This window comes from Elaeis guineensis, chromosome 9, assembly GCF_000442705.2.
Source record: "Elaeis guineensis isolate ETL-2024a chromosome 9, EG11, whole genome shotgun sequence".
NCBI lineage: Eukaryota > Viridiplantae > Streptophyta > Magnoliopsida > Arecales > Arecaceae > Elaeis > Elaeis guineensis.
Window position 1 is genome coordinate 84621997 of NC_026001.2, and position 23079 is coordinate 84645075.

At 36.8% G+C, this 23079-nt stretch overlaps 1 protein-coding gene and 1 pseudogene across 1 annotated transcript; one reads left to right on the forward strand and one right to left on the reverse strand.

The window, feature by feature from the left end:
• The first annotated feature begins 5629 nt into the window (after positions 1 to 5629).
• Positions 5630 to 6545, forward strand: LOC105051196 (photosystem I reaction center subunit XI, chloroplastic-like; annotated as a pseudogene).
• A 767-nt stretch (positions 6546 to 7312) lies between these two features.
• Positions 7313 to 22097, reverse strand: LOC105051195 (eukaryotic translation initiation factor 3 subunit H). The gene is made up of 12 exons (XM_073243153.1): positions 21941 to 22097; positions 21732 to 21811; positions 20268 to 20384; positions 20030 to 20133; positions 19175 to 19241; positions 17696 to 17829; positions 17563 to 17611; positions 17239 to 17310; positions 17058 to 17159; positions 16898 to 16965; positions 12514 to 12666; positions 7313 to 7536 (listed from the first exon to the last, which is right to left on the reverse strand). The coding sequence occupies exons 1-12, from the start codon at positions 21948 to 21950 to the stop codon at positions 7479 to 7481; spliced, it is 1014 nt and encodes a 337-aa protein (XP_073099254.1). The 5' UTR covers positions 21951 to 22097; the 3' UTR covers positions 7313 to 7478.
• Positions 22098 to 23079: the final 982 nt, after the last annotated feature.

Genomic DNA, 23079 nt, shown 5'->3' on the forward strand with positions numbered 1-23079 from the left:
GAATAGAAATCCTGTAGAGAAGGAGAAGAAGGGCTAGTATGGGACAAAATAAGATGATCAGACCAGAGGCCATGCACTATAGGAATGCTTGTAATCTAGCTCATCATATCAGCGGAAACAACACTTGCCAAAAGATCCTTGTTCCAGGTACGATCAGGATTGATAAAGTCTGAAACCTTCTAAACAAAGTGGATATTGTCAATGTTTATATGGGTGGCCCAGATCTTGATAGGTATATCAAATAATCAGGGGTCAGATATAATACTAATAGATTGATCAGTTCCAATTTGCCATTTAAATTGATACTGAATGAGCGGAGTAACAGCACATGTCTTACTCCAAATTGGAGAATAAAGCTTAGGCTTTCGATAACTCACCCATGAGGCAACAAAGCCATACTTGGCAACCACTACTTTGGCCCAAAGTGAATCAGAATTAAGCATTAATTGGGCAGCAATTTTACAAAGAAAGACTTGTCTTTTGACATTTAAAGAAGTGAAGCCCAGGCCACCAAGTTTCTTAGACATATAGATGGTGTCCCTTGAAATTAAATGAAGCTTCTTCTTTTCCGTTGTGTGCCCCCAAAGGAAAGTAGGAAATTCCTTCTCTAGATTCTTGAGTATTGTGAGAGAAACATGGATTGAAGGCATACAAGAAAGCGGCAAAGAAAAAAGAACAGGATGGAGTAAAGTAGCCTTACTCGCACATGATAAATCTCTCCATTTCCATCCGGCTATCCTGCCAGAGATTTTATTCATAAGAAAATTAAAATCAGATGAAACAAGAGAGTTACCAGCAACTGGCATGCTAAGATAATTCCAAACTCGCTCCTTTTCACCCACTCGAAAAAGGTTGCAGACTTTATTTTTTATACTAGAAGGGGTTTTAGGACTAAAAATGATATAAGATTTAGTAAAGTTGACAACTTGACCTGACAGCATGCAACAATAGGATTCCATAATAGCTTTAAGACATATTGCATTATGAATAGAGGCTCTAGAGACAAATATACAATCATTTGCAAAGAAGATGTGAGAAACAATGGGGCCTCTAATTTTAAAAGCTTTCGGCTCTTTGTTTGGGACAGCATAGTGTAAAAATATTAAAAATACTTCAGAACAAAGGATGAATAAGCATGGAAAGAGAGGACATCCTTGTTTTAGATCTCTAGATGAGGTGAGCTAATTGGTAGGAGATCCATTGACAAGAATAGCAAAACGAGAGGAGGCAACACAAGCATGAATTCATCAGGCATGAAAGTCAAATTGCTGCATTACCTGAAATAGAAAGGCTAATGAAAGTCTTCTCCATGTCAATTTTAAGTATCATTAAGCTTTTGGTTCGAGGCACCCTTCGAAGAGAGTGCATTACTTTTTGTACAAGAAGGATATTCTTATAGATGCATCTACTTGAAACAAAAGCACCTTGCTCGAAGGCAATAAGATTTGGCAAGATAGACTTCAGACGGTTGGCCAAAAGTTTGGTCACAATTTTATAAACAGTATTGCAAAGACTTATGGGACGATAATCACTGACCATGCAAGGAGCGGGCATCATATTGTGATAAAAGAAATAATTGATGGTTAGAGTTACCTCTTTCTTGATTGTAGACTAGAAATATTGAAAGAAAAAAGCAATGAAACCATCTAGACTAGGGGCTTGGTCAGGGTGCAAGCTCCAAATGGTTTCCTTAATTTCCTCCACAGTAACAGTTTGGCAAAGCAAATCATTCTATTCTTGATTTATAAGATGAGGCAAGATAGGGATATTAAGAATATCAAGATTAGGATCAGTTGACCACTACTTATGAAGTGGCGTAGAAATAAGGAAGAAATATCGTGATGGTCCTCTACCATATTCCCATTGTCATTATGGACAACATGAATTCTATTCCTTTTTCATCTCAAAATGGTCAAATGGTGGAAGAATTTTGTATTAGCATCTCTTTCCTTGATCCAACAGGTATGGGCCTTTTGCCTCCAAAAGATTTTTTGGAGCAGAAGGTTGTGATGGTAATTTCAAAGAAGAGCCAATAATTGTTGGTGTAGTTGCTTCGAAAGAATCCATCTTTGGATTCAAGCATTTGAAGATTATAAATTTGGTCATACAGAGCTTGATCTTGTTTGAAAATGTTACCCACCTTCCACTTCCAATGCTTGAGAGCTATTCAGTACTGTTCGTTAACTTAGTAAGTTTAATAGGAGGAGAATGGTCACTAGAGCAAGTCCAAGCTTCTTGAATAACATATTGAATATCTGGACAAGAGAGCCAAATTTTTTCAAACCTAAAGGGGGTAGGCCTTCTTTGTTCATGCTTAAATATAGAAAAAAGCAAGGAACAATGATCCGATGCAAAACGAGTGAAATGGAAAACAAAAGATTCTGGAAAGGCATCTAACCAAAGTTTGAGGCAAGAGTTCTGTCAATGCATTCCCAAACTCTAACAAAGTCCAACATATTATTACACTAGGTAAAGGTTGGCCCTTGAAAACCTAAATCAATGAGCCCTACTTTTGGATGAATGATCTGAATTCTTTAATATCACGGTCAAGATGGAAGGGTTCATCTCCTTTTTTATCCTCCGTGCAATAGATGTAATTAAAATCTCCAACAAGAAGAGGGGGCAAGTTGAGAGAAAGGATGGAATGAATCTGAGCCCAAAGTTTTCTTCTCTCAAGACCACATGTACTAGCATAGACAGCTCTCAGGAGCCAAGGTGCCCTATTTGGTTGAGAAATAATACCAAAGACTACTTGTTTATCAAAGTGAGTGAAAGAAATATGATCAAGATCCTTTAGCCAAGTTATAATAGTTCTCTTTGAGAGATCTATTCCAGGACCATGTAAGCCTCCCACTGAGGCCCCATAATCCTTTTGACATGGTTAAGAGCATCAAGAGATAGTTTGGTTTCAAGGAAACAATAGATATCTGGATAGTATTGATGAAGCAAAGATTTCATATAATTAACATAGGAGCACTTGGCAGCACCTCTATAATTCCAAGATAGAACTTTCATTGAGATACAATGGGAGCACCTCCCTCCCCTCTCTCAACTTCACTAACAATCATTTTTAATCCTTGCTCAACACTAGCCATTAAGGATGCTGAGCTTTCCTCACCAGATCTAGGATGGGATGAGCTGGCTTGCTCCGATATTATGTCCGTACTTACTAGTTTTTGCTTCAACTATTCAAAAAGAGACTCCTTGGATGGTGAGTCTATATTGGGGTAAGCTAGAAGCTCAGCACTGGTAGATAATTGGGGCATCCATTGCATTGTGTCTTGCCCATGAGCAGATTGAGATTGGATTGGTAAATGCTTCCAGACCTCAACTTTTGCAAAATAATTTTTTTTGCTTGGAGGTACTGATAACAGCAAGTTTTCTCTATTCTTTTGTCTAAGGAGGTGAATCAGAGCCTAGAGATTTATTAAGACTAGGACTCTTTGGAGAGGATCACTTTTTTTTTCTTTGACAACACCCTCCAAAAGTTCTTGTCTTTGTCTTACAGGGGCTTCCACAATCTCCATTAGTTGCAGCTCATCAACATCCTTAATCGATAGTAGAGAAAACTTTGAAGATGAACCTACTACTAGAGTCATACCCCCTATAGTTTGGGTCTTGGTCAATAGATGTTTCGCTGTCTTTTTAGGTTGAGTCAAGGTACCAAAAGAATAGCCACCAATAGGGGTAGAGGACCATCTATTATCTTGGGTTGATGAACCCACCAGTACCCGAGTCATGCGAATCTAGGGACCAAAGATTGGTTTGACATTCAAATCAGTTTCCTTCACACAGATGCAAGATTCTATTGTGGGATCTGTCCTTCTATAGGAATAATAGATATCCAGCAAGTCTTTGTAGGTGAAATGCTGCCACAAGAATAAATTCTTGACCTTGACTCGAACTCTCAGGCAGATAGGCTTCATCATATCTAGAAGAATACAAACTCTTGTATAGCCTATGCGTGATGAGGTTTTGTCCAATCATTCAAGAACAGAAGAGTTCCTGCAGTAGAAGCTATTTTCAAGTTGATCTCCCTTTCCTACAGCTCGAGAGGAAGATCTGAAAGATGCAATCAAAGCCTAACCTGATGGATAGGGCACAGCTAGGTTGGAAACATGGCCTCCAACTTTCCAAAGCTAACAATTGACCAGCAAGGGACCATGGTCCGTGCTCTAAGATTTTATCCTTGACTTCAATCAAAAGATAGAGAAATAACAGCAAACCATCAGACAAGGAGGAGACCCGGAGGTCTCCTTCCAAGTTCCATCGCAGCTTTATTTCCTTTGGAATAAAATCAAGAGGAAATCCATACACCAAAAACTTCCCTACCAGAGCTCGATTCCATTGAGCATTGAATCTATCAATTTCTTCGTCAATTAGAGTAATTATCTTGGTAAATTTTTCCTCCAGAGTAGCAACTTCATTTTTAGTGGTACGCAAGGTTTTCCATTGGATGCGACGTGGTCCCTAAACTATTTGGGACTAAGACCGGGTAGCTTCCAAAGGTTTGCCTACTGAGGGTTATTACTTGGGTAGAGAAGATGGCCTTTTGGCACCTTTCTCCCTTAGATCTAGGCTCTTCAGAGAATCAAAGGAAGAAGCCCTTTTTATTCCCTGCCGGTTGACATCCATCACGGCCTCCATCCCCCCAAAAAGAGGCAAGAGAGAACACTAGCGGCACAAGTTGCTAGACATTGCCAGTTGGGTCCCGACCTTGGGTCAGTAGCCGACCAAAGTGGAGCTTGGATAAAGACCGACATCGTGGTGCTATCTAATCTCATGTGCTCGGGCCTCCCCTTGATGTCCCAAGCGGTCTCGCCCGACGGGTCTATCTATGGGTACTTGGCTGTGATCCAAGGAGAAGAGGTTGGGTCAAGTAGCGGTAATCCGCATAATACCATGCACTCACCATAGAGTGGTTGCTTTAAAGGTGTTCATTACATAGCCTGGCATTCGATTGATTGGTGAGTAATAAATGCCATTCTTTTTGAAAAAAGTAAAAAAAATTATTTCACAGCATTAAAGTGACTTATTTTGGTTTAGTTATCTAGTCTAAATGATTTCATGACCACAATAATGATACTCTTTATTAGATTGCTTGATGAGAAATCATTTCTATCCACTCGAGGTAAAAATTAGAAACTCTGAGAATAAATGATTTTTAAGTTTTAAAATATTTAGATATTATAGATCAGTGGTTGACAATTTGAATTTTTATTTTAAACAAACTATTATTATTATTATTATTATTATTATTATTATTATTATTATTATTATTATTATTATTATTATTATTATTTTAACTTTCATCGGCAATTTCTTAAGAAGAAAACCCTTAATAGAGTCTAAATATTGTGGAAACACTAGAATCCCCTCCATTGGAGGAGGGCGAGATCATTGCCCAATTTACCTATAGGTATTTAGGGTGAAATACTTCAGAAAACACTGCCTTTATCCCTCCATGTATTGGTTTAGGTAGAGTTCACGGCTGGTAAGCTCATCTATAGACAATGTCCATTGGATTGAAAGTATTGCAAGTCCTTTAACCTCTTCATTTATAGTCATAACATGTTGAGAAGAATCCTAAAAGGCTGCTGCAGAATTGGAATGTACTTAAAATACTTGGCTAAGAAATTCACAGAGGTCCAAGTTGACATTTGGAGTTTGGCAGCCAACTTTTCAAGTGATCCAGCCCATCGATGGTGACCCATTCATTGGAAGCCTTGAGACTCGATCACAACGAGCCCGCTGATCACCTGGTACCTCTCCAACCTGCCGGCATACCGCATGGTGGTGAGCCCACTCCTCAGAGGCATCGAGGTTGGCCTGACCCACGGCTTCCTCCTCGTCGGCCCCTTCATCAAGATTGGTCCGCTTTGCAACACACCTTACACAGCAACAGCAGGATCACTGGCTGCTGGTGGTCTTACTGTGATCCTCAGCATCTGCTTGACCATCTATGGCATTGCATCATTCAATGAGGATGAGCCATCCACAGCACAACTCTAACACTAACAGGCCGGAAGAAGGAGACCAACAAACTGCAGACTGCGAGGGGTGGTCGCAGTTCACCGATAGCTTCTTCTTCGGAGGCATCTCCAGTGTCATCTGGGCTTACTTCCTCCTCTATGTCCTCAGCCTCCCCTACTTCATTAAGTAGATTTATTCTCTCCCTTCTCAAACTTGTATCTGTTTACTTGGAATGTGTATATTTGAAGACTGCCATTTGGACAGACAACCTTGCACTATAGAATTCATAGAATTATCAAGAAGGATCAAGGAAAATGATTCTGCTGTGAAGAAGAGAGTAACAAGAAGGCCAAGATTTGAATTCACTCGCCTTAGCAGTGCCCAGAAGGGTATCAATACACAATAATATCATGGAGTGAAATCATCTAGCAAGGTTTGGCTAGCCAAATATGATCATGTCTGAAATAGGTCATACAAGTTGACAAGATTTTGGCGAGACCCCATAATAAGAGTAGCTTGAGTCTGCATTTCAAATTAGTGTTTCCATTTTTCTGAAAACAGAAACCCTAATATTAAAATAACCGGGAATGTGAGAAAGGTGTTCAAAACACTTGTCATAACAACGAAGATAGATCCTAGTAGGAATAATTACCAAAATAGTAGTTGGAACAAATTTAGATGATTTAGGGTTGTAATCATGTGCATATTGTCATACCATTTGGTATTGGCTTTACTTTCATAAAGGTTCATGTTTTTGCTACAACGTAATTTGTAAGAGCAAGAGGAGCTTTACCCAATTCTTGAAAAAAAAAAAAAAAAAAAAAGAGAACAAAAGCCACGTCCTCCGGACAATACTAATGAGACAGAGCAGAACAAACACGAAAAATATAAATCTTACCACAAGAAAGAATCGTTCATCATGAAAATATTGGAGTTCAGCAAAAGAATCGTTCATCACGCAAATATTGGAGTTCAGCGAAAAAATTATATATTTTTATACATATTTTACAAGTTGGATTTGTTTTTGTCCAATGCCATATAACCACACATATTCTTTATCCAACTTTTGAAAATTATATATAGAATTTGTGAATCGGGTCTTACCCTGATTAGCAACCAACCAAAGGTTTTGTATGCAAGTTTGCGGTAGTGATTGTCCAAGACTTGATTTCTGAGCAAGCAATTTTACAAGTAAATTTCTTTTAGTAGATAATTTGGTTTCCTAAATTTCACAAAGTTGTCAGAAGTTTCAGTCCTAGCGAACCTTGAAGGCAGGAAAATTTTTACATGGTTCTCAGTAACTCATCCAAACTATGCATCCACTTCCAATGGACATCTATTAGTTCAACTACAAAATTCTGGCCACTGAAATTGAAGAAAACATCTTACAATGCTGACAATAGACTACTTTTTGGAATACAAAATGAGGAAGACACTGAACATGAGATCAACTTGTGAAATATTAAACCATCATTCAACTAAATGCACGATATACATCCTTTCAGTCAATTATCATGCAGAGCCTTCGTTAGATATAATCTGTTGAAACTCTGACCAGCAACCCTGCAATTTTAATTTGATACAAGCTGTCATCATCATCTAGAAAAAAATATAATTCTGAAACAAGTATTCACTTAAATATACATCCTGTCTAAACTGTCATCAATTTTATGCTCCAGCTACGCAAACCATGTAGCACATGAATGAATATAAAAAATTGAATCATTGGCTAGAGAAAAAAAAAAAAAAAAAAAAGAGCTGAAACTGAGACCACCGAGAATATCAAAAATACTGAATAAATGACAGAGCACAAGATACTAGGCATCGTAGGTGGTAGAGCTTGTATCTGCAGATCTTTGGGCGGTAGTAGAGCATTTGCTAGTAGAGTTTTTCATAAAAAGTTGTTCACTGTTTGATAACTATATTTTTGATGTACCGTAGAACTTTAACACTTCGGTAGTAACCAAATCGAGAAAGTCTTCTAGTATCAAGATATGACAGCAACTGTAATGTATCATGTAGTATTTTTAATTGTACAATTATTGTACTGTCAAAAACTGTTATTATTTTATTTTGATGTTTTCATCTAAATAATACAAAAAACATTAAATATAAAATATAACAAAATAATAATATTATATAATATATTACTACAATAAGATTCTTATAATATAGTGATGATAATGATGATCATAATAATAGTAACAATAATAAAATATTTTTATTATATTACTAGTAATATAACAATCTTATATATTATCATATTATAGCATGACCACAAATAATAATATGATGATATTATTTTAATAAATAATACAAAAAATTATTGTATTATCTAATATAGAGTATAATATAATATACTATAAGAATACTACTATACTAATAGTAATACGACAGTCTTATTAGATTATATTATATAATATTATACATTATACTATGATATATATGGTACCATAATATTATTTATTATATTGCTAATGTTACTATTATACAATGGTGTATTATTATTAATGCCTTATTACATTATTGTACTATTATTAATGCCTTATTATTAATGCCTTATACAATGGTGTATTATTATTAATGCCTTATTACATTATTGTACTATTACTAGCTTATAACCCCATGCACGGGGTGCAATTTTTTCAAAAAAGTATTTTATTTTATTAATTTATTAATATCTATTTTATATGTATTTAAAAAATAATTAAAATAATAAAAAAATATTCTGTGCATGGGCCTCTTGCCATTTAGCTTCTTTTAAAATCCTCATCCTTTTCTCAAATTAGCATTCATTCTTCTCTATTTTGCTCTTCACCTCCGAAGCTCGCTCTCTCTTCTTTCTTTCCACTACCATGGTAGAGCTCAAGAGGCTCTCGGATAGCCGGGACTTCATCCAAATCGAGCGTATCGACGTCCACTCGCATATTCACAGTCTAAACCTCCACTCCACTCTGGAGGTCTGCATCATCTCTGAAGGCAAGATCCAGCCCAGGACGGGCAAAACCACCATTGCCATGGGTCTTGCCAAGTCCCTTGGCTGGGACCTCATCCAGATCGAGCTCTTCTCCTTCGAGATGTTCAAGATTTAAGCCTTCACCTAGGACGAAAGCTCTACCAATGCAAAAACCTGCATTTTAATATCTATATAAGATTATATTAGATCATTTTAATAATATTTTTATCATTATAATATCCATAAATCTCTCCAATTTTTTTATTAAAAAATTATCCCGAGCCTTCTAGACTATTCTTTTTAAGAATAGTAAATATATTTGACATATTTTATTTCTCTCCCATCCTTCCCTATTACATGGTGTTTTCAAAAAATATAAATATAAAATTCTTGTGTACTTTTTCTATTATTTGAATCCAATCATCAGTCCATACAACATCACATGCCGTTGGACATGCCAAATGTTAGTCAAATAGCCCCCATTCGTTTCTTATATGATGCTCCACCAAAACCCCCAAAACCATTCCCCCCACTCTCTCGCTCTCGATCACCCCATCGATACTATATTTTTTTATCTATTTTCGTGGGTGAGTGGGGTCCCTGAATTTCCCTAATTCCGCTCCCCTCCATTTTTTTCCATGGGTGAGCAGAGTCCCATTCCGCGGCTGCTCTTCCTCTCCTCCGCCACCCACTTAGGGTTTCAAGAGAGGGCGCCGTCACTTTACAGCGGAGCTCCTCCTTTGGCCTCTCGAAGTTTCCATCCTGCTCCCTGGTTATTGGCTCGTCGCTCTTCTTTTCTTTCTATTTCGGTTCATAGTGAGACAATCAGTTAATGACTCCAAGAATCCACCAGTCAGTTTCCTTCCAAACTTTACTCTTCTTAATCCTATTCATGTCCTACCTCCCAGTCTTCTCCATCTTATTCTTCCTCTTCAAACAAGCATCGTCATGGTGAGAGGTGGAGAAGCTCCACAAAAGGGGGCCTCCGCTTCGCACCTCCACGAAAGGAGGCCACCGCCAACAACTCTCTCGCCAGCTCCAACACCATTCTCCCCTGCCCATCCACCATCGCCACATATGCCCCAACCTCCAGCAACGCCAGCACCACCGCCGCCTGCCCATAGCCCACCGCCACGTGCAGTGGCGTTAGCCCCCCGCCGGCCCTACATCCACTCCAATCGCCGCTAGCATCTGAATGCTCCTTCGAACCCAACCCAACTGCAAAGTATAGAGCCATCCGACTGTCCGCATCCTCCGCATCGAGGCCCATTCGGCGGACTTGTCGGCAAGGAAGGTCGATAGGGCAACAGCATCAGCCCTTCGGCAGCGGTCAACCAGGGGTCTCATACTCCGCCACCACATCGACGATAATGGGCCCTCTTAGACCCTGCTCCCCTTCCTCCTTCTGGTTCTCCATCCTCAGGAGTCTCACTCGGATGGAAGGCTTGAGGCTAACGAAGCCTCTGGTTCTCCATCCTCAGGAGTCTCAATCAGATGGAAGGCTTGAAGCTAATGAAGCGAAGCGAACGTCTTGGTAGTAGCCGAATAGGGAAGCTTGGATGATGCCTTTCCTTCGCGATTTTTTTTCCACATGGCTCCCTCCCTTTTTCCTAAACCCACACACATCAAACGGAGGCCTTGCCAATGCAGAGGCCTCCATTTTAATATATATATATATATATATATATATATATATATATTAGATTACATTACCATCAGTATTTTGGTCTTTACAAATTTTTCATTAAAATTAAAATAGCTCACTGATGTGTCTCAAGTAGAGCTTCTACCTAAAGGTCCAAACAACTAGATCTTTTTTTTCTTTTTGAGCTTTTTCCTACTAGACTTTTCTCAACTTTTGGAGGAACTAGAAAAAAAATTTTACCAAATGCCTAATATAGAAAGAAAATACTCTTGAGAATTTCTACTCTAAAGAACCCAAGATAGTCAAAGATGAAAGACGCCCTTAAGACGCTTGAGGGGTCTAGCACCTTAGAGGCGCAAGGCGCTAGAAAAACGCCCGTCCGAGTGAAGGCACTAAAATTGGAGAAAAAAATAGAAAATATGATATATAAATGAATAAAAATCAGAGATAATTATTGTAACATGAATTACCATATAATTAACAATTTAAACATAAAATATATATAAAACAGTAAAATGCTCAACTAGTTCAAGATAAAGTTATATGATAACAAGCCATAGACAGCTCTAAATTCATAAATGAAACAGAAAGCATAACAAACCCTAAAATTCATCAATGGAGTCTCATAAATAAAATAGAAAACATAAACAGCCCTAAAGTGGTCCCCTTCTGCCTCCCTTCCTCAACAATCTCCTGTGGTCCTGAACAGTCTCTCTTTCCTCTCAATTTTTTTTTGTTTACAAAACCTCAAGTCACTAAAGTCAAAACTAATTCCATACTAATTGACCACTTTACCCCCTGTTAGTAATAGAGCTAAGAAGTTAAATGGGTGGCCTTTTAGGATTTTTTATACTTTTCAATTATTAAAAAAAAATAATCGTAGAGTTCATTGAGGCGTTAAAGGCAAATACCTCGCCTCACTGAGAAAGGCCCTAAAAGGCACCAAAGGTGGGCGCCTGAGTGAAAGGGTATTGACTGAAGCATCAAGGGGCGATGACCCCTTCTACGCCTCGCCTGAGCGCCTAAGGCGTGCCTTTTGGCGCCTGTGACATCACTAGTAGAACCACACTTGGAGAGAGCACCAAGCCATGCACATAGAGCATCCTTCTGCTCATATAAATAATTTTAATAAAATGGATGCTAGAACTTATGAAAGCAACCTATAAATATGGAACTATATAATTTTCCAATCGTAAAAAAACTAAAGATAACAAACCAATTCCACCTTAAATGAAACTTAGTAGGCCATGTATTCCATGACATATTTGAACTTCTTCACTACCCAAAACATATTAACTATATGAGGTCTCAATTTAGTTCGTTGCAATACTGAAATTGACATAACCAGAAGTGTGTCAAACAATTGTATTTAATGGAGGGTTAAAAAAAATCCACCAGCAATTATACATGTACTTGTCATTTTTCAAGACAAGCATTCAACACTCTACAATCTACATTAGTAGTCTCAGTACTTAATTGATAAGCAAAGCACCTGTATGGCCCGTCCTGACTACCAATTAACAGGTGAAGTTGCTTGCATGAAATATATTGTTTCTCACTAACTAAACCATGCCAGTTGAGGTAGATTCCCTTGTATCAAAGAACACAAGAACGTAGCCAGAGGTCATCAATTATATGTAAGCATCAAGGTCCATCCATAATAAATTGCCCTTTGGATTATATTTCTCTATACCCATCAGCATTAGACTAATCAAGAAGAGTAGCATATTTGCTTTCAGGCACAAATAGATGCGACATTGCAGCAGAAAAAGTGTATTTCACATGCTCATGCATGAAATGTAGATTAACTTCCTAGTTTCTACTAGAGATGAAATCTAGAAGATAACACATCATGTATCAAATACTGAACTACATCAAAATTGCAACTGATACAATCTTTGACACAATAGTAGCTGCATCAGTAAATATATTGGCATACCCGTTGATCTGGTTGCAGTAGTTGGCGATTTGATTTGTTATGAGATAGCTATCCAAGCGTGATGGCTCGGGTAGTGGCTTGAAGATTGGATTTGATGGATCCTCCTCGGGCAGTGGCTCTTCTCCAGCAGCTTTCCTTGCCATATTCTCCGCCCTACAAAATTAAAAGAAAAAAGGGCAGTATAAACAAGTTGCTGTAATCCAAACACACAAGAATGACAAAATTCCATATTCCATCCGTCAGTCTAAGCAAAGAACTTGCTCGCTCAAGGTTGAAAGGAAGAAAAAGTCATGTCTTAGGAGCTTCACAATTGAACCAAAAATTTGGAGAACGCATTTCTGGTGCACAAGGACTTTAATGTAAGTTATCATCAAAAGTCACCACCAGGCATGTAGTGGTCCACCTAAATAGGGCCTACAGCCAAGTTGGTTATGGAAAGTTCAATTTAGAGTTTAGGTGCCTAGATCCCAATTAGGCTGGCAGCCACCAAAAGGTATTGGCTTCTAAACAATATCAAAGCATTCCAAATGCTTTTAATCTGCGATTTTTTTTTTTTTTTTGGTTTTGCAAAAAGGTGGGGAATCTTATTTTGCAATCGCTAAAGATGCACAAAATTGAACTACAATCAGAAAGGACTAAAGAGTTCACCAGTATCTTTGGTCTTGGAAGAACTTTACAATGATAAAATCAACACCACAAGCATAACAGAAACAATGCTCCTAGGCTCAAGGATATCACGATATGTACCTACATATATAGGTACGTATATACATATATACAAACCTACGTACACAGGTTTTATTGCAACACCGAAATTATCAACATCAACAACAAATTTGGTTTTCATGGTAGTGGAACACACGGCACTTTCATCTGCAAGCATAAATGTGTGCAGAACAGTCGAACCCAGGAGTCCTTTGGTAGTTTGTCAACCTATCAGACAGGTGCTGCTCTTGTGATCCAACTAAGAGACAAAGTTGAAAGGAACCCTATGAACAAAGTCCTTCATCTCATGCAAAGACTGAACTCTTGGCTTGTTATGGATTAAAAGCCCTATAAAAAGCTTAGAATCGAAGTTGTTATTTTCCACATGGTGGTTATAACAGCACAATATTCGGAGATGTATCCTGACTTACAATCCCAAGCAATATCATTAAAAATATGCTTGTACTGAGACACAGACAACAAAGGCTATATTTGTCAACAGATTACTCAATGTCCATAAGTTCTCATTCAGAAAGCTGGGATCTAATTTTCTTTATCTTTTCCTTTCTTCTCATGAAAATTTTTGACTTAATTACCAACCAATACTGTGTTGCAACCTCCAAATGAAAGATCCAAAATTCATCCAGAACAAAGTTGAAAGCACTTTGCAAGATGAAAGGAAGAAGGAGAAGGAATGAGGGTGAGACGAAGCCTGGACTTGAAAAGAAAAGGGAAAAAATTATGCATCACTTCACCTCAGTATAAACAAAAGTTGAATAATATCAATTAAAAATATCAGCTATGCAATATTATGTTGAGCTAATACAGTACAGAAGCTAATACTTCATGAAATACCATACGAAACCACATAATCTACAAACACATACACTTGTATCATATGGTATGTGCTATTGTTAAGTTTATTTCTATTTATCCCGGGAAGCGACTTTTTTTGGGGTGGGTTAGATATTACATAGCTTTGGGTCACTGTCAGCTTTCCCAAACTTCTTTTGGTTTGTTATTTGAGCTTGTGCTTAGCCAGATGTGGTAATTATGGGTTTTTTTCTTACTTTTTGTTTTGGGTAGAGGTGATGTTTGAATGTACACGTTCCAATAAGTTGATCACCTTGGTAGCTTCAGTTATGTAGAACATAAATGACATAGGAAGGAAACAAATAACATAGCATCATCATATCAATCTCCACAGTTTTGATTATTTAGTTACCAGGGCATTCCAAAGGCTATCAAAAGCCATACTTCATTTATGATTGATGCAGCACTTAATGGAGATCCACACCCACCGGTCCTCCACACCCCCCCCCCCTTGTAACACAAACTATAGGACTGAAACAAGAAGATTAGCTTATTTTATTAGGATTTAGGATTTTGACACCAACTTATCACTTCTCTTCTTCAAAATTGCTGTTCCTTGTTATGTTTGCATTTGGATCCAAGGGCATGGTATAGCTCAACATCAATCCTTTCTTTGCCCAGCATGGATAAAAGCATCAACCACCATTTCAAGCATTAGTGCAAATTTTCCATTATCTTTATCCATCCTTCCTCCTTACTTGCTGCAATATCATCTGCATCTTTAAGTGTTACCTTTCTGATCTCATGCATGACCACTTCTTTAATATCTGTCAACTTTAGTCACCATAACTCTCTTTTTTCTCAAAATTTATGAATTATCATCTTGTTACATTTATATGGGGAAACCAATTTTAATTTATGTTCAAGTCCTATAACTACAATTCATGCATTTAATTGTCAAAATTAGTGACCTTGGTCATGGTAACAAATGTAACTTGTCTTACTTGATGTTTAGTGGTCATTTTGCTAAATTGAATACACAAACCTAAAATTGAACGTTCAGTAGTTCTCTGAATATAATAATTGGAGACCTACAAACGCTATGATGATATGATATTGAGTGATACAATTCCATCACATGAAAAGTGAAGGCAGCTTCCATTTAAATTGAAGTAGCAGTAATATGATGGACTATGCTCCGATCATCTGATTTGGTGCCCTATAAATGTTAAAGAATATGGAAGTGCAACACTCATCACAGCATGTTTTTCAGATACAAGCAACAGAAAGGAAAGATGAAACTATCTCTAAATCAGTAAATTTACTCAGTAAAGGACCAAAGAAGCATAAAAGTGAATATTTGACAATAAAAAGTGGTGCATTTGAAGATAGGCTAGCGAGGTCAGACAAGCAAAATCTAATATTTTATATCACAATGCAGTGAATGTTGTTCAAAACTCAAAAACTTACCTATTCCTATATTCTAATCACAACTAAACATTCACATACATGTAAAAGCAGCTGCTCCCTGCATGTTTTCATGAACTAGGGCTGAAACCAGATCCAATACAAATTGGATACCAGCATATCCATATCCATATTTGTTTTGTTTGACGAATACAAATACAAATACGGATATGATTTAGATGTAAAAATTCATATCCATATTTGTTTTAAACGGATACAGATACAATTCGAATACCGGAAGTATGGATATAATTACGCATATAACTTAGATAATTAAACTTTGTGACTACAGAATCAAAGATATTACTAAATAGATGATAAATCAAGCTAAAAACATGTTTATATGGTTGTATATTTACCTTAAAAATTAATAAGTACTACATAAAATTTTATAGGATTACATGCATATTCGAATTTTCAGATACAGATGGATAGTTGTCTATCCATATCCATTATTGTCTAATAGATATGGATTCGGATATGGATATTAATCAGATCTTCAAATTTTTGTTCATATCTAGATTGATTCATATACGAAAACGGATCCGGACGATTAATATCCATACCACTTTCACCCCTATCATGAACATATGCTTGCCTTGAAGCAGAAAACATGTGGAGGACACAACAAGTGTCCACTGCCCATTGCCCGCCCACCACCTCCCCAATCTTTTGACCGGCACTCAAATACATACATATATATACATGAACTGTACACTTGTCTATGTGTGTACACACACACACAGACATATGCATATGTATATATCTCATATTTTTATGACTGAGATGGGAAAAGAATATCTTTTTTATTTTTTTGGCATGAAGCCACAATTAAAGAACACAGACAGACAGCTTTCCTAAACAGATGAAACGTTAAAGATAAGAAAAGTACCATCAAAAGAGGTCCTACTCTTTCTTTTCAACACAAACAAGAAAAGAGGTGTAGTCTACTGTTGCCAAATCTACATTTATTGTTCCAAGAGGAAATAAAACACCCTTTATTGTCCTAGTACCCACAAAGCTACAATTGAAAGTCATGGTTTTCTGACTGAAAGTCAACACGCTCATATCATCTCAGAACCTTGCAATACGTTAAGCACATAGCCATATGCCTTCCTTTCCAAGGGAACTTGGGGAACAGCTAGTGAGAGTGCAAGTGTTCTGATGCAGTATGAAAGAATGATCTATACTAACAAAGAATATAAGCCCTTGATTTTCTCAAGGACAAGCTGATATGTACTAGCTCAAGCAATGGAGTTTAGGCCCTTACCAACTTGCATCCTTTAGCAGCTCTCTATTTAAGCTCAAAGTGAATTAAGAAGTAATATACAATATAACACTACCAATATGCCATACATCATAGGCAATAATACAAGTCAGACATGTGACTGTACTTTACCTTCGCTTTTGAAGCCATGCTTGCTGCTGTGCTTGTTGTCGTGAGAGATTGCGATAATAATATTGGAACTGAAAGGGGAATACAGAATTTAATGTAACTGAGATGACATCTGACAGCATCAAGAAAACCAGGAAAAAAGCGCTTGGAAGGAATATCAAACCTTGTTTTGTTCAGAATTAAGATCTTCCATGCACTCAATCAAAAATTCCAAGTTTCTTTCCATATATGGAGCAGTGGATAGTTTTAGGCGATCATAATCACACTGACAGAGAAAATTTGGCATGTTATAATTAAGAACATGATGAAAATAAATAGAGCTTCCGTAGGACAAAATATCAGACCTGAGAAACCGGGGAATCAGGTTCCAGTTCTGTCATGAATGCACTAATAAGTGCAGAGTTAGAAACTTTAATCTGTGACAGGAAACATATTAACTATAAGAGAAAGAAATGAAGAATATATGCTTCCATAAAGACCTCTCATAATAGAAAGAGATGCAGGCTTTCTGCTTTCACACAGACCTCTTAAACATGACATGTCAAAGGCATATTTACCACAAAAAGAAGCAAAAGCATATGTAAATCTACAAAATCCTAATTCAAGAAGTACAAAAATGCAAGTATGGTAACCTAAAATGAAAGCATAGACAGATAGAAACAACATACAGGTATTTCCTCAAAGATATCCACCCATGACAATTTCTTTTCCCGCAACCTACAAGAGAAAAAAAAGCAGCTATGAGGATGGAATTAAAGGGAAATGTTGTAAATAACTGAACCTATAATCATCAACCCATACTTTTCTCCAGAAAAGTTGTTATTTCGGTAAAGATCCATAAATGAATCTGTCAGCTTCAAGGCCTTGAGAGCTAAAACTCCCTGATTGGACCTTGATGGGTCATATATAATGCAAACACATCGTCGAATATTCTCCTGCATAATGAAAGGTGTCATATACATTAGCATAGTAGTGGCATGAAATCACCAAAATGAAGATTACTGCACCATCACCAAAATGCCAAAACAAAACCCAAAGGTACAAGCCCAAGTATATAATACATCAGCAGAAGAAGATTTCTAGTTAAGGCCTGATTAAAAGAAAGAAACAAGTTCCAACAAAACATTCCTAAGTATTCGGAATAGGTACCAATGCCTAAGTAATTAAGATCATCCTACATATCAACACCTAACTGACAGAAATGCCGAACATCTAAGAACACCATTCAAATCAACATAAAAGTCAAACATTTATTGTTTTCAGATACATTCCAGACTAAGAATCCAGATTTTTGGAAAAGCAAACATCTCATCTGCGTAAACTAGATTTCTTTGAATTTTTTTGAATAAAAAAGTATCATGCCACTTCTTTTGTTAGATAACATTTTTATTGTACTTGCACCCAGCAATTCAAGATGTAGAATAAGCTGCCAGATTTCAAAATTCACTGCACCCCACTTCACTAGTGCAGTCCTTCGCCACATCCAATTCTGACCCAGATAAGCCTTATCTCACCTCTTAGAGGACAGTTTAATCACATTCTAGTTCACCATTCATACCTATTGAGAGACAATTCAATGTGAATAACATTTGCTTGGATATTACTTTCGCTTAGTATGACCATGTGAACAAATCCAAGTCCCTGTGTTTATCAAGGGACCTCCAATCTATTTTACTCCTTGTAGCACCTTCCAAATGTTTCATGGTGCATGCAACTACCATCTAATGCTGCTCTCCATCATTATATCCTGCATTGGTACTGTCCCCTGCTATGTTCATTTCAGTACATAGTCAGCTATCCTCCTTATATCAACTAAACAAATTTCAGCATTAAAAAAACAAAATACCAAAATCCTCATCTTATATGAACGCATATACACCACACCAGTTCTTCCATCTTACTCCTCATAGCAACAATTTTACCCAGTAAACAAAGAAGATAGCTAGCAAGAAAGAAAAGGCAAAGTTCCTCTACCAAATTAATGCAAAAAAAATCTTGCAGAAAATGTGAAGAATTCTGCTACCTTCTTTGTATGCTTCTCATAGGAAAAATAAACTCAAAGGGAAACTATGGGGAAATATTTTCATTACTCTATCCAAATATGTGGAGCAAAATCTCAGGCGATCAGAATTAGCAATCCATTATAAGATCTTTCATTTTACTAACATTAGTGAAACAATCACCAAGTTCGGAATTCTTCTAAAAACAAAAAGCAATCATGTGAAAATCAAGCAAATTATCAAACTTGATAAATATCTAACACCAAGATTTTTGAATCACCTGGTAATTCATGAATGTTTCGATCAGCTCCACAGTCTGAAAAGATCCCAATAAAGTTGATTGATACCTGAAAATCGAGTTCAATCACAAAATGGAGCTAAAAAGAATTTTTTTAAAAAAAGAGGAAACTTTCTATTACGAGCTACCAATGTTACCATTTGGATAAAAAGAGAAATTCTGAACAAACCATTGTCGCATAAACAGAACAAAAATTAAATTTATGTAACAAATATCAGAATTTGAATTTACTGACAACTTATGCAGGCTAAGCTTTTGCCACCACCTTAAAAAATACAAGTTAGTGAATTTTTCTTCACAAGCATTGATTTAAATCTAATATAAAATGTACTGCATACAAGCTAGGCTTTCTTCATCATAGCCAAACAATTCATGAAAGTGCCTGTTACCCAGTAAGATACTGCAAATGTCAGTAGCTCTCTTCTCAATATTAGTTTCAGAGCTAATTATTATTCAACCAACTGGTAATCCGACAATTTAAGGCAAGATACATATTCCAGCATGCTGCACTAACATCACAAATATTAATGTTTTCCAAGGGTTTAAGATTTTTCTTTTATATCAGAATGTCTTCGAGTAACATGTAATAGTTAACGTTTTTCCAAGGGTTACGTGTACTTGTGTCAAATATACTTACATTAGAACTCAAAACATTCACAAACAATGAATTGCAGAAGTGATGTTCATAATGGCATATAGTTGTAAGACCTGAAGGAATAGCAATTGTGGGCATCATGTTTACAACATGGTGATGAACTTCAAATTTGACAACAGCAACAAGAGATGACACAGAGTCTTTTTAATACTAATTGCTAAAAGATGAAAAATTGAACATACCATCCTACAGTATTATTGTCTACATTGACCTCTCTCAAGCACCTCATCATTTCAAGCTGATAATTGGCCCCATCTGCTTCAATTTCTTCATCTTCTTCTCTAATCTTAACATGACAGTAAAAGGAAAATTATCAGTGCAAGAAGACAGAGAAAACCTTCTCAAACATCAATACCTCCACCCCTCCAACTGGAACCCTCATACTAGATTAGAATTCAGATTGAAAATAACATTACATACCGGGAAAGGAAAGCAGTTAGTCACTTCAAGCACACTACCAACATCCAAACCAAGAAGCTGGCCTGTCACTAGAGCTGGCGAGAACTCCTTGCAGTGTTTAATTATCTTTAAGATAGCCTGGACAATACCAATTGAGAACAATAAAAGAAAAGAATTAGCACATATACTATTTTTTAAATAGTTTTCCTTGTCATTGAGACTAACCAGCCCATGAAAAAGAACGTTCAAGAAAGATAAACCAAGATCTCCCTAGCATACTAATTTAGAAAATACTTGATGGTTTTAAGCAAGGGTTTATGACTAGCCCCATACCAGTCTATAACAGGCATATCTTGCTAAACTGGTAAGGAACAATTATGGTATATATAAGGACTGGATATGGCATTGTACAGACACATGGTATGAGCGCTATTCCAACTTAGCATCTTTATCACGGGTCATTTGTAGCGTACCATGCCATGCCCTACCAATGAGGCCTTCTGATTCAATTTTATATTGAAGATGACCTTCATGCCTGCAAGTGACCTCTAGGTTCTACAGTCATGTTGGTCCTGGCAGTGCAAGAAGACGACAAGACAAATCCTTTTGCGCATCGACTTATCAAGCTACTTGTTGATATAAGTTACATACATAACAAGGTAGATCACGATAATTGATATCTTAAAATGACCTTTTTTTTCTTTTTCTAAACTAAATGTTTGTGTATCCTATCCATCTTTTAGGGTTACCCCCCCCCCCCCCCCCCCCCCACACCAAAAAAAAAAAAACGAAAAAAAAAAAACCCAAAACTTATTTGGCCCTCATTAATCATCGTTGCATTTCTAAACCTACTTTTATCTTTAAGGCTTCCTTGAATCCCTTATTTCCAACTTCATCCTTTGATAGTATTACTACATGCACCTCAGCTTCCTCATATCTGCTGCATTTATCTATCTACATGTAGTTCTCTATTTCCACAACCCTCACATTAACCCAATACAAACAAACATCCTAGTTGCTGTTTAGTAGTATTTTCAAGTAGATCTTGCATGCAGGCATCTAAGATGCCTGCTTGGTTTGCAAACTACATAGGAAGTAGACTTAACTTATCAGTCACATCAAGCTAAAACGACTGAAAAGTCGTATTCATAATCTTAGGGACAAACAGAGCAAAAGCGCACTTTAAATTGGTCTTTTCCAGAAATTCCCAGTAGCTCTGCTCAATGAACCAAGTTCACAATTCCTATCACAATTCCATCTTTTCAGGATGAACAAAAAGCCTATTAAGAAGAAAAAGACAAAAGGGAGTCGTGATTCAAATCTTAACATAATCGATATTGATCTAAAGTATTTATCTGATAGAAAACACTAATGAAGTCATCCAATTGCAACCGAAATTTAAAGGAAAAAAAGAAAAGAAAAGAAAGAACATAGTACGAACAAAAACAGTAACAAATAAACAAAAAGAATCGGTTCGATAATTACCAGCCCCTCCATCTGGACAACTCGGAGAGGCGGAGCGACGTCCTCCGACGATACGGCTTGAAGGAAAGATCGCGCCATAGCTTCGAAACCAAAACAAAAACCACAGAATTACCACAAAAACAACAGAAAAAGATCCAAAAGAAGGATATACAACAAAATCTACTGAGAAAAAGATCGAAAACCTAAAGAGAAAGGATTTTTTTTCTTACTATTCGCCATGCTGGAAGCAGCTATCCAGGAGAAATTAGGGCACGGCGATACACCAAAGAGAAGCAAAGGAGCCGCTTTAGGGTTTTCGGTTCTTTTTTCTTTGGACTTTTACAACGACATGGACTCGGTCGTGTTTATCTTAGAACAGCAAGCAGCCTTTTTTACAAACAACAACGTCCCACGTAGTCAAACCACAGAATACATCGCAGTCGTCCATCCGAGATCAGAGGGCTTCGAATACTCTGATCGGGATCGGACGAATTAAGCGATAAAACTATTTAATGGATGCAGTCGGGGGTTATGGGAACCCTAGATGGATCCTTGTCGGAGGAGGAGAGGAGGCTTCTTCTTCTAATCTTCTCTCAGCTCTTCCCCAAGGGATTTCTCTTGGGGGTAAACCCTAAGGAAAGGATCCAAAGATCTAAAGGGCATCTCAGAAAGCTAGGGCTCTGATTCCATGGGTTCATGGCTCGCTATGATGCTGATATTGTTTCATTTTCTCCACATTTCTTCTTTTTATCAGCTATTTTTCAGTTGCTTTAGACATCTATTTGGGGTTTCTGGATTTGTTAACGGGATTACATGTATTTTTTTTCCTAAAATTAAAGGCGAACAGAGGAATCATCATCTGAGTGCAAGTTTTATGCTTTTCTTTTTTTTTTTTTTTCTAACGTATATTTTGTTTAGGAGAAATATTTGATTTCGCAAGTTTTATGTTGCAAAAAACTTTGGTAAATTATTTTACATTGATATAATAGACTAATGGTTATTATCATCATGAAGTTTTATAAGATTTTAGTGGCTTTGTGTTTTAAGGATTTCTTTGTAACTCGCTTTATCCTTCTTTTCTTTTAAAAAAGCAATTAAAGATAATGAAATTAATTTTTTTTTTTAAAAAAAAAGAAAAGCTGAAGTTAATTGTAACCAACCATGCTGCTATAATATAACAAACTAACAACATGCAAAAAGATAATATTGCAACCAACAACTATCTTTACAGCAAAAAGATAGACACTTAGTGATTGAAATAGGCTGAAATAGAGATAACATAACTGTGATAATGAGATGATAAGGTAAGCTGAAATACTTAATAATTGAAGCAGTCTGAAACCTATATTTACAGAAGCAGAGTGAAACA